Source organism: Papaver somniferum, unplaced genomic scaffold (assembly GCF_003573695.1).
Source record: "Papaver somniferum cultivar HN1 unplaced genomic scaffold, ASM357369v1 unplaced-scaffold_117, whole genome shotgun sequence".
Lineage (NCBI taxonomy): Eukaryota > Viridiplantae > Streptophyta > Magnoliopsida > Ranunculales > Papaveraceae > Papaver > Papaver somniferum.
The window spans coordinates 7,104,593-7,122,883 of NW_020620714.1; the positions used below are offsets into that span (position 1 = coordinate 7,104,593).

An 18,291-nucleotide genomic window follows, 5' to 3' on the forward strand; every position below is an offset into this window, starting at 1 on the left:
ATAAAAATTCACTGATGAAACCAAACCTAAACCTAATTGCAAAAATTATTGATGAAACCAAACCTAAACCTAATTATCAAAATCACTGATGAAACCAAACCAAAAATCATTGATTCATGTTGATTTCACCAAAAAAAAGAATAACACCATCAACACAGTTTTGAATTGACAAATGAGAAATACGACGAAATTTACTTCACAAAAAAATAGTGCATACAAAATTAGTTGATATGGTTCTTACCTTTTGGAATATTTTCTTCGATTTACTGTTTGGAATTTGTTCCACTGCTTTGTTTAATTTTTCATCTTTCTTTTTCTTCTGTTGAGTTTGTTTCTTCACCATCTTGTGTTTTGAGACGATTTAGGTCAGAAATTAGGTTTAGAAATGATTCGATTCATAATTATGTTTCACTAGTTGAAGTAAGTAAGAATTGAAAAAGAGAGAATCAAAAATCGGTGATGATTTTCACAGATCTGAGAGTTTTTGGATTTTTAGGGAAGGGAGTTTAATGGGTTTTTTTTTGTTGGTCGTTTTCGGGTTTACGAATGAAGATACAGTGGGTGGTTTATTCTTTAGTTATTTTGGGCTGAATTAGGGGAAGGGCAGTTTAGACTGTTTAGATTATTTGGGGTTTTTGTATTACTTTTATTTGGATGGGTTTTATGTGGATGGAGAGTGACACCTTTGGGGTTATAACTCGCGGACCGTATTGAAAATCAATTATCAAATCCATCATCAGAAGACAACAAACTAGTTGGAATCCTAGCAACGGGCTAGGTTCCAACACCTTTTTCGATGTTTTCTCCCACTAATTCACCACCTTTTTATCAAATCTCTGTGTATGGATGAGACTTGGGTTGGTTGGTCAGGTTGGAAGGGTTGGCCTATCCAAACTCGAGCTTGAAATCTTTTGTCCAGATAGTACATCAAACGTGTAAAACCCATGGAATGGAAGTGTATAGATACGTACCGTCAAAATCTGTTAAGATCTCTAAAATTTCTAAAATGGATAACACATTTGGAGATATTATTATACGAAGTTGCCACCCAACTTGTGGAGTTGGGACCCAATTTAGGTACTGGTCCAATATTCAGATAAAAATTCGGAAATCAAGCTACGTGCTGGGAAGGTGTGAGGCACCCAACCAGTCCTCTACTTTATAATTGAGATTTTAGGGATTTTGACCGTTAAACACAATATAAAATAATAATCTCATAAAAGGAAATAATAATATTAAATGTGTTGGCTTGCACTTAATACAAAAGCTTGAGAATCAACACGCTATGCAATCAACAATATTTCGTTTTTTTTTGGTCTAAGCTCCCCACCGTGACAGCTACGTTCTAGTAAATGAGGGTAATCAATCATCTTGCAAATAAGATTCCTCCTATCTAACATGACTATAAAAATTCTAGACTCCGCCTTTATTTATGACACAGACGGAGTTTATTTCAATTTTAAATTCAAAAATTACACGTTCACCGATTAACAACAACATCCAGGGAGATTGTGATGATCACATTGGAAATAAATAAATCGAAATCTAACTTTGAGGTCATAGATTTGATCCAAGTTTACGCCACCAAGATGCATCACCGATACAGGTTTGAGTTACTATCTGTTTCTTTATAACCATTACCTTCCGATCTCTAGTACCTGATTTTGGTTCGGTTTGACGTATTTTATTGTTCGGAACCGTATCTAATTATAGGGTACTCGGGGTAACCTTCATGGAATACAACTAGCTAGTTTTCATTTTAATCTTCAATAGTCTAAGCATATATCAAATAAGGTGTAAATAAGATGTTAACATATATCTTTATATTTCCTCGTATAATATCGGTGTCTTAGATGAAGAAACAATTGATTAACATCATCCTTTATTTTGTCATAATGACTTTTCCTCTCATAAATGGTGATCAAGACAGTGAAAGGTTAGAGTTCAATGTCGGTTGTTACACAAAGCACTCTGGTGAGCACCGTTCACTATGGGTTGTCACAAAAGATTTATATATTATTAGCAGATCTTATTGTAATAAACTTGTTCATTTCTTCGGATATTACTCTTCATTTGAAAGAATTAATTAGTTTTAGCAGTAACTTTTTTTTCAGGCACGCATCATTAGATGTCATCATACTTAAGAGTTCATTAAAGGCTTGCTCATTGTTCAGCAGAATTACTTCATGGAAATAAATAACGTTAAAAAACAAAAAATTGGTTACATAGATGGATTCCTGGCCTCTCCCATCCTACAATGCCAATCAATGATTTGTACAGATTCTATGAAGAAGTAGCTAAGCTTATCAATCCTAGAGATAACACTTGGAACATAACTCTCTTAGAAAAATTGTTTGATGCTAATACTTCTTCTAGATTTAAGAGACTGTTTCTATACACAACTAAGGAAGACAAAATGATTTGGATGCTTTCAAAAGATGGAAAGTTCTCTGTAAAAAGCACTTACAAGAAACTTACTAAATGCAACAGGGAAGTGAATGTTAATGGAAGAATCATTGCACATGGTATATGGAAAGATCAAACTTCCACTACTCATAGGATCAAGCTATTTATCTGGAAATGCATCAGATAAATGAATCAAACAAGAGTGAAGCTAACTGTTTACAATAATGAAGTGGAGACTCAATGTGGTTGTTGTGGCTTGGCACCTGAAACTATAAAACACTTATCACTGGAATACAGACATGCTAGAGCTGTGTGGAGGGGGTTAATATCAATATTGATGCAAAAATAAACAATTGTTCAAATGTCTCTGAATGAGTTATTAGTTGGTTCACAAGAAACTCCAGCGCAGATGAAAGATGGTTATATACTCTTATGATTGGTGCATGGGTTGGAAATACATATGTGACTCAATTTTTCAGGGAGTATCTCTTAATCATCATATAACTCTGTTCATATTTTTTTTACTATCTAGGATCACATATGCATGACTATCGTATTATTACTTCCTCTACAAGTAATAATAGGTCTTCTCACTGGCATCCACCGGAGAAACGCATTATTAAGATTAATGTAGATGCCTCTTTCGATTATTTATCTAACAGAATGGGAACATGAATATGTGGAGGGGTCAAAGGAAGCTACTCAGATGGAGTATTAAATCCAGAAGAGGGGGAGTGCATAGAAATACGTGAGGCGTTTGCATGGGTTAAGAGGAAATACTTCACAAGAATACACATTGAAGCAGATGCCAAACTTGTCATTCAATCCATCACAGGAACAAGTTCTCTTATTCAATGGGAAAATAAAAATATCTTGAAAGATATAAAACATTTACCTACTTGGTTTAGTTTATGTATTTTTTCCTTCATTAGCCGAATCAAGTAGCATATGAACTCTCTAAGTTAGTTAAAACTTCAGAATTAAGAATTGAGTTGTATGAAAATTTTAGTGCCGATGTTTGTAATTTTCTGGCAATAGACCACAATGTTGTTGCAAACTGAGCAATAAAATCTATCTTTATAAAGAAAAAGACTTACGAGTTCACTCATAATACTTGAAGAAGATTATGAAATCCATTTTAGTGAAACACCAACAATATCATTATCATAACAGTCTGGAGAATCCCATTGAAAATTTGAAACTAATGATCTTGGATTTGTAGATAAATAACTTACATGCCATGGAGTAGCACAAATTTATTTACTCTTTATTTTTATATTTTATCTCAATATTAGTAATGCCACTGCAGTACAATGATAAGTTACCGAGGGATAATACCAATGATTTGAGTTCAAAACTTCTCAGCACCAAATTATTTATCAATTAGAAAAAGAAAAGTTATTACATGATTATTTGATTTTCATGTACTGAGTTATGATTTATCGTAAAAAAGTTGCTCAATGGTTTCAGTTTCTTATCATTAGAGAAAAAAAGTTGTGTACTCAGACTGTTGCATTTGTGTCTTTTTTTGTTTTAGTTTCTTTTGCTGGATTATTTCTAACTCCACTTATTAGATCTTACACAAATTTCTTTCTTAGTTTGGTTTCAGCTTAACGGTGTTACCTATCTATATATAATTAAGAATCAATATAATAGTTCCTTGCTCGGTGATTTTGGTATTAATACGGTTTTTTTAGCACAAGTTCTATTACTTACCGTATTGGAATGCACATTCAAAAGTTACTTCTTAACTTTTAACAAGAATCAGTTTGAGTGTAAAGTTTCAAAATAATTTCAAAAATTAACTTTTTATGAAGCAAAATAACTTTGCTCTTGACTTTTACTTCTGGAGACAGAAACATTTCTCTTTCTGATATCCAATCGCACTTCAAAATCTATCTCCATGTCCAAACATTTCATCTTCTAGATTCTGAAGAAATTTACCAACGGTCAACCTGGCTGACTTCGGGCCCAAACTCAAGAAAAAGAGCCCAATCATTAATAGCCCTAGCCTAGGCTGGAGTCATTTTGTTTGCTTAAGAATCTTTAACATCTGTCTCGATCCCAGTCGTACGGAGTTAAAGAAGAATGAGACTGGTATTTCTGCCCGCTGATTTGGTATGTATCATTGATTCCTTATTCTTCTGTATTTCCAATTATTTGCATATATTATTGGATCCACTTTGTATTTTTAGAGCTTCTCGAATGGTGTTGTGTATGTTTTTTAGGTGGAATCCCAAGCATGACATCCTTATTCTAATGTTAACTTAAATTTAGGGAATTTTTTTTATCTTCAATGGTGTTAGTTGTGTTTTTTTTTAATTAAATGTAGATTTTATTTTTAGTAATTTTAAGATTTTATTAGAACTAAAAATGGTTGTTTAATATATTGGAATTAATTTTAGTTAAGTAAAAGCTTACTTAGACATTCACCTTGACAATGTCTAACAAAAATTAAGCCATGCATGTCATCTTCACATTGATTTAAGAAATTGGGTTGGAAAAGAATTTTAGGGAAAAGTAATGTGTATCCTATGTGGAGTTTAACATTTATCATCACATACATTCCATTGGAGAAGCTCTTACTAGGGTGAAATTTTGAGAAAAGTCGGTGATTCGTGTATTACTGTTTCTAGGATTACACGCAACATTAATTGCTCATTAGAGCTTCTCCAATGGAATGTATGTGAGGAAAAAAAGTCTTAATCCACATAGGATACACAACCATATTTCAAAAAAATCATCTCCAACCATTGATGTGGGGATGGGGTGGCAAAGAAAAAGTTATACATCCTCTAGATGAACCTCTAGTTTTAGACATTCACTTAGAGGATGTCTTCCCATCCTAGTCACATTTTTACTAATAAAATCAATGAAAACAATAACTGCATTTTTTTTAACCAATTATATACCTACAGATAAGTAAAGAAAGATGAAACAATCTAATGAGTTGGAGATAAAATTTATTTTTTCCTAATATTTAGGATTTTATACCTAGAGGGTGTCTTAAAAGTGATGCCACATATGAAACATACACACTCACCATTGGAGAAGCTCTTATAAACGACTCGCAAGCGGAATGATGGATGCTGCCGCAAACCAAGTTAACCATAGTCTCAAAAGAAAACTCAACGAGGATCACGTTCATACCAATCAGAGAATGAAGCGAAGTGATGATGGTTGTAATCCGTGCGATGTTGGTGAACAGTTGATAGTGAGCGAGATACTTAGCAGATTACGTGTAAAGCCGCTTATGCGACTCAAGTGCGTATGTAAGCGTTGGCAATTCTTGATTGAACAAGACGAATACTTAATTCATCAACACCTTGCTCGATCGAAAACACGGCCATGTCTCTTAATAAGTGGTCATGACCGCGTAGGTCTAGAGGGTATTACTAACCAGATTTTCTTGACAGCTGACTTATTGGTTGAAGGAAGAGACCGAGCAATATCCGCAGTATCAGTTGACGCCATAGTAATGGAAGAGGATTGGTCTAACAAACTAATATTGGGACTGGTAAATGGCATGATCGGTTTGCTTGACGATATCGATGCTGATCTCCGTATATTGAATGTGAGTACCCAAGAAATAACACATTCAATTCAATCAACACCATCAAGGAAATTAAATGCAGAAAATTCTGGTATCGTCTGGTCCAAGAGATGGCCTGTGAATTATGAATTGGGATTTTGTCCTGCCACAAAGGTGCACAAAGCGATTTGTATATGGAGCATATCAGCTACGGACAATATCCCCGTTTCCAATGTATTTTGCGAAGTACTGACTGTAGGAGACAATAAGTGGAGAAAGATTGATGAAGTCCCGCAATATGACGTTGGAATCCGTGGAGCTTCTGTTTATGTGAATGGTGTTATATACTTCAGAACTGAGATGCTTATGAAGGAAGATCATGAAACAGATATTGATGGGCCTAAATTCATTGTAGCATTTGATGTTGATACGGAAAAGTTTAGATCAGTCATAATCCCAAGTTCTATTCTCAACCAGCGACAAAGGTGTACTGATGATATTGGTTTAACAGAATTGGATGGACATTTAGCTTTGTTATTCAACATGCGTTCCAACAGTGTCAAGCTTGCATTATTAAATTATCATAACTGGACTGAAGTGCATGTTGAATTACCTTCTTATTTATCGGATAGCAAGTGGCTTTTGCAGTTTATACCAGTTTTAGGAACGGAAGAAATAATCATATACAAGACTTTATGGCATGTAGTTCACGATGATGATTCTCTACATTGTTTTAATTGGAAAAACAAGAGTTTCAGGAAGATAGGAGTCAGTGGAGGCATCCTCTCATATTTTCTTAAGCTTTCGAAGGTTAAATTATACGTGGAGAGCCTTTTTCCTGTGCAGCAGCAGAGTAAACGTTAACCATGAGCCTCAATTCGTAAGCACACTGCAGTTACAGCTCTATTAGTTTCTTAAATATCTGATTCGCACTTAATTGGTTTAATAGATTAAATTTCTAAATTCTCACAACATTGTTTTAATATCTCTACATCGATAATCTTAGTCGTGTTTCTTTTTAATTACTACGAGCATTAGATATCCAGATCTCAGCATTAATTTCTTAATTTTATATCAGATTTGCTAAATCGTTAACTGGGATCTTCGATACTTTCAGATCCTCCCTATGCCACCATTAATTTTAGTTCTTCCCCTTTGTACTTTCTGTGATCATCAAATATTTTTCTAGTTACAATGAACATTAACCTGCACAGAGACAAGTGCATTGAACCCTTTATGAATTTTTGTAACGTGTGATCATATTTCGACCTTGGATACATGAACCCTGAATCCTGAACAACTCAATACTTTTTGTTATAAGGATTTACATCTATAAATTGAGCATAAACTCTTTTTGTTCACTATTTTAGTTCAGTACTAAGGTTTTTAGTAGGCGATCCTCATTAATTGTTTGTCCTTTTTTCATTGTTTGCTACAAATAACCATGTATATGTATCTATCCCACATATATATTTGCGAAAACTTCAAATTCAAGAGCAAGATATATGTTCATTGGTTTATTGCAACAACCAGAGAGTCTATAAAGATCAAACTGGTTAGCAATTTAATTCAAGATTCTGACCTTGAGGTCACAGGTTTGATCCCGATATAGGCTCACAAAAATCTTTCTCTTCCCCATTTCTAAATCACTAGCAAAGTTTTCAAGTGCTTGGTGTATGATTTAGAATTAGTACTACGATTAATAGCTAGGGATAGCAGCAGTATTGACATCACTACCATTGGGTGTAGTAAATATAGCAATACATAGTAATAGCAGGTGTAGTTTGCACTACTGGTTTTCGAGCTTTTTTGAGTTCTGACAATGCTTCTTTCCCTTTTTCTTCAAGCAGCCAAGCAAAATAAACTAAAGCACTAGAATAAACATCAGGTATAAGACACTTACCATCCTAGGCATGCTTATAAATCCAGTTGAGTTCCATATAACGTATTTTACGTTGATGTTTCTTGCACTGTTCCGCTATCTTCCAAATTTGGGTTCCTTATTCAATTTCTTGTTGACATCCATCACTGGAAATCTCTGGAACTTCATGAGTAAATGATGTGATTCCGGTTATGTTGGCCATACTTCTTGTTGTAGATCGTATGGTCCAATGCATACGCATTTTCTAGAGCAAGACGTATGGCCAGCACAATCGGAAGCCATATTTCATGAGTTTCTTCATCAAGTCATTTCTTCTTTCTCATACACCAAAAAGTAAAATTGCATGTATGTCCGACTCAGGGAAAAAACATTCCAAGATTTCTTCTTCCGAGGATAAATCAAACCATTGGTTGCGGAAGGTTGATTCTATGAATTTTACCCTTAACTTGAAACAAGAAAGATTAAATTTCGGAAATACCTGTTCAAGATCTTTGCCATAGATGATATCATGGGTTTGTAGTTGAGACTCGAGACTTTGCATTGTGGATCAAAAACATAAGATTTTCATTATTGCCACGAGTGTACCAAAGTCCATGGGAAAGTTACCAATATAAACACCAGAGAGCCACGGGGTAAAGTGAAGCTTGCTTGTATTACCAATGCTACTGCAAGGAGAGCCACATAGCCAAATACCGTAAAAGACGTGGTGTATTGTATCACTGGATTTTGTAATTATATACTTGCACCTCTTATATCACTGGATTGTCTCCCCAGCCTTCTGTTTTCTAGTGTTGTTATAGCTGCTTTACTAGCTTCCTGTCTTTGTTTACCTGCTCATTTTGTTTCATAGTGGTAATTAGACACAGTCTCTTTTCTTGTCCTGTGTTACTGACGAGGGTATCCTTTGTGCTCTTTGACTGATTCCTTTGTGATTTTTGTGCTGACACTTTCTTATATTTGTATTAACCGCTGTATCATCTTTGCCTTGATACCCTGTACAATTCTTTCTTAATTTGTTCTTTACTCTTATATTTGTATAACCCCCCCTTCTTTTTTACTCTTATTTGTATACCCCCCCCCCCCCCCCCCCCTCTTTTTTTTTCTCAGTGTGCAGTTTATCTTTTCCATCCATGAGGCTTCTCTCATGGAATGTACGGGGTATTGGAACTCCAATCACTAGAGATCATTTGGACGATTTATGCAATTTTTATAAACCAGATATAGTTTTCATATCTGAAACAAAAGCCCAATTTGATAAAATGGAGTTCTTTTTTGAAAAAATCTAAATTCCATGATTGGTTCATAATTCCGTCCGCGGGAATAGTTAAGGGGTTAGCAATTGCTTGGGATAATAATGTAGAATTAAAATTAATCTCGGCTCACCTTAATGTCTGTCATCTTGAATCTTTTTCCGGTGATAAAGAATTAGAAATTATATGTGTTTATGGTGCAATTGAAGCAGAAGAGAAAATAGTCAAATGGTCTCATATTCAAGATCTAGCGAGACAGATTCAAAAACCATGGGTGTTAATAGGAGACTTGAATATAATATTGGACCCAGGAGAAAAGAAAGGTGACAATAATTCGAGCTCAAAAGCAGTAAAACTTTTGTCAGACAGATAATAGATTCTATTCTCCAAGACGCGGGTTATGAAGGCACTTCTTTCACATGGTAAAATAACGAAGAAGCTAATATTTGTGAAAAGATTGATTGAGCTTTAATATCCTATCAATGGATTCAATTACACAAAGGTAAGTCACCTAACTAGAGTTGGTTCTGACCACACACCAATCCTTTTTGATTCAAAGCCGGATGAAAAAAAACTTCACAAACCTTTTAGATGCCTTAGATCTTGGCACTCCCATCCCTCGCTAACGTCGGTGGTTGAATCGTCTTGGAACCTACATGCTCCCAATTCTTCACCAAAAAATTTTGTTTCTAATTTGAAAACACTCTCTTCAGATCTAGCCCAATGGAATTCAAATGTCTTTGGTAATATTCATAAAAATATAAAAATCCTCAAAAGTAAAATAAATAACATTCATGGAAACATCTCTTCCAAGATGGATACTCTCAAAATTTTTCAAGCGGAGTTAGGAAAATGGTACGAAATTAGAAATGATTACTAGCATCAACTCTCAAGGGATTAATTCTTCAAATAATATGATCAAAATACTGAGTACTTTCATGCAGCTTCTTCAAACAGGAAAACCTTTAATGTTATCCATTCTCTCAGAGAACCATCAGGACTCTGAGCGGGACCAAATAAACTCCCTATTAATCAATCATTTGACCCAAATCAGAACTACTCAAATAAAAAACTACAATGTAGATCTAGCTGGAATTATACAACCTTGTGTTACCAATTCGGAAACATAGATCTAACCAAAATTTCTTCCAAAGAGGAAATCTAGTCAACTCTCTCTAACATGAACCCTTGGGGTGCTTCGGGTCCGGACAGTTTCCAACCGGGCTTTCTCAAACAAAATTTGGACACATATCACCATAGTATTGTTATCAAAGTTGTGATACAATTAACTTTGATGCTGTTGTTTGAGGGGTGAAAACAGTTTCTGCTGATTTTGGTAATTTCGAGTGTGTGGGTGAGAAACGAGTCTAAACCCTAAACAATATACTGTAAGGGAGTACTTTGATTCGAGAGATCAATCTGTACAAATCCGGCCTAAACCAAGAAATGGCCGTTCCAGACTTGCTTCGGTCACAAAGTGAAGGAGAAGGGTTGGTCTAGGGAGGGAAGCGAAGAGAGTGTTGAGACCAGAATAGTTGATTCGGGAAGAGTAGTTGTTTTACGACTTGTATCAGAAAGTGGAAAGCTAACAGATGGGAAAGCTAGCAAGTGATTTCTGAGTGTTGTATTCTTCTGACCAAAAACTTGTCTTTGGTGGAAATAAGTGAGACCTACTTATACAAGTCGCAACGAAACGTACCCTGGTCTCGTAAGAAGTGGAAACAGTTGAGTAAATGGAAGAAAATGGTAACAGGTAACGCCTAGAATTGATGTTTCCATAATGAAGGAAACGTTCCACCATTACTTGTTGTATTTACTAACCTCCTCACCCTTATGACACTTTCCTGTAACGGGCGTAGTGTACGCCGCACGCTGTAAACTGCCAGACCAATACCCTGATGAGCATCTCCAGTTTGTGACATGTTTTGATGTCTCAAGTGTTTTCGTGGAAAACATGTAGCATGTTTCTACGTATGGCGTGGCCAAAGGATTTGGCGTTTGTAGCCAAGTAGGTGCCGTGACCAAAGAATAGGCATCATATCCAGGTTGGTGCCGTGCCCAGAGAGTTAACATCGCAGCCAAGTTGGTGCCGTGACCAATAGTTAGCATCGCAGCCAAGACATTTCCACGAGTCGTTTGGTGGAATGTTTGTACGGATGAGATCTGCATATCATAAGGAAGGGTAGCCGTACATTGTTGCAACCCTTCGTGTTGGGATATATGTTTTAAAATAATTCTTTTATACATTTATATCAAAAATTTGAGCTTGGCCCAGTGGTTAAGCATTTTGGTCCTGGAGGGTTAAGTCTCAGGGTCGAATCCCTCCCCCTACTGATTGTGCATATACATTATTATATATATATATATATAACATTAGTCAGGGAGCGGGGCCTTGGGGGTCTTGGGAGGTCTCTTGAATTTGGAAAGTATTTTTGCTGTTTTTAAAAGATTTTTTCAAACCGTTTTTTTTTTTACTGCACTTAATTATGTTTTAATTGCGCTAATTATGGCATGATTTATTTGCCCGTTTTTGACTGTTTCGAATGGAATTTTAATTGCAGCAATTAATACAATTTATTCTCCATTGATCTGCATTGACTGCCTGGTTATAAAAACAGTTTTGAGAACGGAAAGAAAATAACAAGTTTTTACACTATTGTTTTTCTGAGAATCAAGAGACCAAAAATAATGAGCAAGAATAGAGAGAGTAAAAGTGATCGATTTCTCATTGTGTGCTTGAGAGATCGAAAGAGAGTTTTTCTCGGCTGTTTTATCCAAGGGGCGTTGTGACGGAAAAGAACTGCTTGCACAAAATTCAAGGCAGAGCCACGAAACTTCCTAAAGAGAGCGACCTGGTCGTGACTCAGACGTCACTTTGTTTTGTGTCTTAATCTTTTTTTTGTAGGTGTGAAATCGGCAATTATTCCAACAATTTTAGGACGGTTCTTTTTGCCATGGAATCTGAAAAGAAAACAGTTGCTGATATCAACAAGCCGTTCAAGTTTGAAGGACTTCACTTCAGAAGATGGAAGATAAAGTTGTTTTTCTACCTCAAACTGATGAAGTTGCACATGATGGTGACCTCCATCAAACCAGCTGATCCACAAGATGAAGAAGCTACATAAAAAGCATCTCCAGCCGCAACAAGTGCAACTCCTCAACCAACTTAAGAACCTGTTGTGACCCAAACTGCTGAAGAAAAACAAAAAGCCTATGAAAAATGGATTTCTAATGACTTTGATTGTAAAAACTATATTCTGAATGCTTTCTCTGATGATCTATATGAATATTACTCCACATTTGATACTGCTAAAGATGTGTGGGATGCCTTATAGAAGAAATATGATACTGAAGAAGCCGGTTCGAAGAAATATGCTGTAAGACGCTACCTGAGATATCAAATGGTGGATGAAAAATCAGTCGTTGCTCAGGCTCATGAACTTCAGAAAATAACTCATGAAATTATGACGGAAGGTATGAAAACTGATGAACAATTTCAAATATCTGTATTGATTGATAAATTACCCCCATCTTTGAAAGGTTTTCGTAATGCTTTGTGTCATAAAACTAAGGAATTTTATCTTGAAAGTTTGATTGTTAAGCTCAGGGTTGAAGATGAAGCACGGAAACAAGACAGAAAGGAAGAGATTCTTATCGTTTCCAATAATAAGAATCAGACTCAATCGAGTTTGAAACCTAAGAAAAAACCGATGAAACCTGACCAGAACCAAAGGAAAGGAAAACCTAATCAAAACAAGAACCCACACCCATCAAGGAAATTTCAGAATTCTGATTCTGAGTTCCTTTGTTATACTTGCGGTAAACCAAACCACATGGCTAGGGATTGCAGGAATAACAAAGGAAAGAATAACGCACAAGCTAATGCTGCTGAAAGCGTTATAATTTCCATGGTTTCTGATCCAGAGATTCACATGGTTGGTGGAACCGATGGGTGGTGGATAGACAGTGGTGCTTCGTGCCATTGTTGTTTTGATAGGTCCCTATTTAAGAGCTATGCAGAAATCAAGGATAAGAAAATGTTGTTGGGAGACTCCCATACCACTATTATGAAAGGTTCTGGTACGGTAGAACTGAATTTTACCTTTGGGAAGACAATTATGCTGAAAGATGTCCTCCACACTCTAGAAATGAGAAAGAATCTTGTTTCCGGCTATCTTCTCAACAAGGATGGGTTGTATCAAACTATTGGATCTAATGTTTACACAATTACTAAAAACAGAGTGTTTGTAGGAAAAGGTTATGCTGCTGATGGAATGTTTAAGCTTAATGTTGAAATGAATAAAATTGCATCTTCTTTTTATATGGTGTGTACTTTTAATGTTTGGCATGCTAGACTTTGTCATGTGAACAGTAGATCAGTAGATACCATGAGCAAGCAAGGTCTTATTCCAAAACTATCCATGCATGATTTTGAAAATTGTGAATCTTGCAGTCAAGCTAAGATAACCAAGAGTTCCCATAAATCTGTTATTAGAGAATCTGAACCATTGGAGTTAGTGCATTCTGATTTGTGTGAATATGAAGGTATATTAACTAGAAATGGAAAGAGATATGTCATGACTTTTATTGATGATTATTCTAATTATACCTATGTTTACTTGCTAAGTCATAAGAATGAAGCTATTTAAAAATTTAAGGTTTTTATTGCTGAAGTTGAAAATCAATTTGGTAGGAAAATTAAGAGATTTCGTAGTGATAGAGGAACTGAATATGATTCTAAACCATTCACTGAAATTTATGAATCTTCTGGAATTATACATGAAAAAACTGCTCCGTATAACCCTGAAATGAATGGAAAAGCTGAAAGAAAGAATCGTACATTTACTACTCTTGTGACTGCATGTTTGCTGAGTTCTGGTGCTTCCCCTCATTGGTGGGGAGAAATTTTGCTGACTGTTTGCTATGTTTTGAATCGTGTGACAAATTCAAAAACTAAAATTTCACCCTATGAACTTTGGAAAAACAGAAAACCAAATGTATCTTATTTTAAAGTATGGGGTTATTTGGCTTATGTTCGTATTCCTGATCCTAATAGATCAAAGCTAGCTAGTAAAGCTTATGAATGTGTTTTTGTTGGGTATGCTCAAAACAGTAAAGCTTATAGATTTTTTGATCTAAATAATAAAGTTATTATTGAATCTATTGATGCTGATTTCTTTGAAGATAAATTTCCTTTTAAATCTAGAAATAGTGGGGGTTCTCTACCTAGTACAAGTTCTGAACTTAGAATAGAAGAACCTAGAACTGCGGAGACTAGAGACGCTGAAACTGAACCCAGACGTAGTAAAAGGGCTAGGATTGCGACAGACCATGGTTCTGATTTTAAAGTTTATACCCTAGAGGAAGAACCTTCTAGTCTTCCAGAGGCACTTAATTCTCCTGAATCCGGTTTTTGGCAAGAAGACATAGATAATGAAATGGACTCCCATAATCTTAATGGAACTTGACACCTAACAGATTTACCCCCTGGTTGCAAAGCAATAGGTTGTAAATGGGTACTTAAAAGGAAGTTGAACCCTGATGGTTCAGTAGACAAACACAAAGCTAGGTTGGCAGCTAAAGGATTTAGACAAAGAGAAGATGTAGATTTCATTGATACTTATTCTCCCGTTACAAGATTGACTTCTATTCGTGTTTTGATTGTTGTTGCTGCTGTGCATAATCTTGTTGTTCATCAAATGGATGTTAAAACAACTCTTTTAAATGGTGAATTAGAAGAAGAAATTTACATGGAACAACCTGAAGGTTTTGTTGTTCCTGGTCAGGAACATAAAGTGCGTAAGTTAGATAAGTCATTGTATGGTTTGAAATAAGCTCCTAAGAAATGGCATGAAAAATTTGATAATTTGATGATTTCACATGGTTTCAGAATTAATGAAAGTGACAAATGCATATATTATATGTTTGAAAACAATACATGCATCATGATTTGTTTATATGTGGATGATTTGCTTATTTTTGGTTCAAACTTGTCTGTGGTTGAAGAAACTAAGAATATGCTTAAATCTAACTTTGAAATGAAAGATTTGGGTGAAGCTAGTGTAATTCTGGGAATTAAGATTACTAGAAATAATGATGGTATTTCTTTGGATCAGTCTCATTATATTGAAAAGATTTTAAAGAAGTACAACTATTTTGATTGTAAACCTGTGAGTACTCCTTTTAATGCTAGTGTTAAACTGTTTAAAAATACTGGTGATAGCATTAGACAATCTGAATATGCTAGTATAATTGGTAGTCTTCGTTATGCAACTGATTGTACCAGACCAGACATTGCATATGCAGTGGGGTTTTTATGCAGGTTTACCAGTTGTCCTGGTTTGGAACACTGGAATGCAATTGAGAGGGTTATGCGGTATCTTAAAAAGACCGTTAACCTAGGATTACACTATCATAGATTTCCTGCAGTCCTTGAAGGATACTACGATGCTAATTGGAACTCCATTCAGATGACTCCAAAGCCACTGGTGGATATTTGTTTAATATTGCTGGTGGCGCTGTGTCTTGGAAGTCAAAGAAACAGACAATTCTGGCTCAATCTACGATGGAGTCTGAATTGATAGCACTAGCAGCAACTAGTGAAGAAGCAGGATGGTTGAGAAACTTGCTTTCTCAAATTCCTGTATGGGATAGACCGATACCAGCTATTATGATCCATTGTGATAGTACCGCGGCTATTGCAAAAGTACAGAACTGTTTTTATAACGGTAAGAATCGACAAATGCGTCGAAAGCACATCACAGTTAGAGAATTTCTCACAACTAGTGATGTACGTGTGGATCATGTTAGGTCGGAAGAGAACTTAGCTGATTCTTTGACGAAGGGATTAGCTAGGGAAAAGGTATTATATACCTCTGAAGGCATGGGACTTTTTCCCATTAGAAGTTGAGTCATTTTGTGATGGATACCCACCTAGAAATAGGTTCAAAGGGAATAACGATTCACAAATGATATGAAAATAGAATCATGCACCTTTCCCATGGCATGATATCCTGAAGCGGGTTAAGGTTGAGTTTTTTTTTTTAACTCTTAATGAAGTCTATAGCTCTGTATAGAGTAGGGTACCAAGCTACAGAACTACCTTTGATAGACTCACCTATGTGAATGAGAAATTGTGGCCGCTTTCTATGAGAACATCGGCAGTTCTCTAGAACATTCATTGAAACTGGGATAAGTACAGGGCCGTAATGTGTTGGCATTTAAGACTTTACTCTTAGTATAGTTGTGTGTGTGTGTTAAGTAATTTGTTCCCTCCATAGAGTTCAAAGACATGTGTTCACTCTGTGACAGAGTTCAGAGAATTTAATACTATGTAAAGGTTCAAAATCGAAAGATACCTTTGCTTATGCACATATCTATACGAATCTTGCTCAATGATTTTAAAAAATATAAGTGGGGGATTGTAGGGATATATGTTTTAAAATAATTCTTTTATACATTTATATCAACAATTCGAGCTTGGCCCAGTGGTTAAGCATTTTGGGCCTGGAGGGTCAGGTCTAAGGATCGAATCCCTCCCCCTACTGATTGTGCATATATATTATTATATATATATAACATTAGTCCGGGAGCGGGGCCTTGGGGATCTTGGGAGGTCTCTTGAATTTGGAAAGTATTTTTGTTGTTTTTAAAAGATTTTTTCAAACCGTTTTTTTACTGCACTTAATTATGTTTTAGTTGCACTAATTATGGCATGATTTATTTGCCCGGTTTTGACTGTTTCGAATGGAATTTTAATTGCAGCAATTAATACAATTTATTCTCCATTGATCTGCATTGACTGCTTGGTTATAAAAACAGCTTTGAGAACAGAAAGAAAATGACAAGTTTTTACACTATTGTTTTTCTGAGAATCAAGAGAGTAAAATTTATCGATTTCTCATTGTGTGCTTGAGAGATCGAAACAGAGTTTTTCTCGGCTGTTTTATCCTGGGGCGTTGTGACGGAAAAGAACTGCTTGCACAAAATTCAAGGCAGAGCCACGAAACTTCCTAAAGAGAGCGATCTGGTCGTGACTCGGCCGTCACTTTGTTTTGTGTCTTAATCTTTGTTTTGCAGGTGTGAAATCGACAATTGTTCCAACAATTCGTTTGGCAACCAGCGGCATGGTTGCAGCGCTTGCATGCTCTTGGCACGGCCAAATTAGGGTTTTGGTGTCATGGCCAAGAATTGGCGCCGTGGCCAAGAGATTGCCACAAATCGTTTGGTGATAAGTTTGGATGGCTGAGATTCATATCTTAGGAGGAAGGGTGGCTGTTGATTGTTGCAACCCTTCGTTTGCATCCAGTGGCATGGTTTATGCGTCGCCGAGCTAGGATTTTGGCGTAGTTTAGGCGCGGCCAAAACAAGGGTTTTGGCATAGTTTAGGCGCGGCCAAAATTAGGGCTTGGCATTGGGCCAAAAGTTGGCATGCGTTCGGTGGCAAGCTTGCACGGCTGAGATTTGCATCTCAGGAGGAAGGGTGGCCGTTGATTGTTGCAACCCTTCGTTTGGCATCCAGCGGCTTGTGGTAGGTCCGGCATGGCTTTGGCATATTTTTAGGCGCGACCAAAATTAGGGTTTTGGCAAAACCGTGATGTTTGACCTTGGGTTGGAAGTTGCCATGCGCTAGGTGGCGAACTTAGACGGCTGAGATCTGCATCTTAGATGGAAGGTTATCTGTTGATTGTTGCAACCCTTCGTTTGGCAGCCAGCGGCATGTGGTAGGGCCGTCATGGATTTGGCATATTTTAGGCGCAGCCAAAATTAGGGTTTTGGAAAAAACCGTGATGTTTGGCTTTGTGCTGGAAGTTTCCATGCGTTAGGTGGCGAACTTGGACGGTTGAGATATGCATCTCAGATGAAAGGGTAGCCATTGATTGTTGCAACCCTTCGTTTGGCAACCATCGGCATGTGGTAGGGCCGACATGGCTTTGGAATATTTTAGGCGCGGCCAAAATTAGGGTTTTGGAAAAACCGTGATGTTTGGCCTTGGGCCGAAAGTTGCCATGCGTTAGGTGGCGAACTTGGATGGCTGAGAAGTACTGCATCTCAGATGAAGGGTAGACGTTGATTATTGCAACCCTTCGTTTGGCATCCAGCGGCATGTGGCAGGGCCGACATGAATTTGGCGCGGAGATGTGGCTGGCATGGCATGCCATTGGCACTGTGGTGCGGCTGGCATGGTTGGTATGCCTTGGCGCAGAGATTTGGCTGGCATG

General features: G+C 36.6%; 1 protein-coding gene across 1 annotated transcript; it reads left to right on the plus strand.

Moving 5' to 3' along the window:
• The first annotated feature begins 5,488 nt into the window (after nucleotides 1-5,488).
• Nucleotides 5,489-6,802, plus strand: LOC113329742 (putative F-box protein At4g38870). The gene has a single exon (XM_026576579.1). The coding sequence runs from the start codon at nucleotides 5,489-5,491 to the stop codon at nucleotides 6,800-6,802; it is 1,314 nt and encodes a 437-aa protein (XP_026432364.1).
• The last annotated feature ends 11,489 nt before the right edge of the window (nucleotides 6,803-18,291 follow it).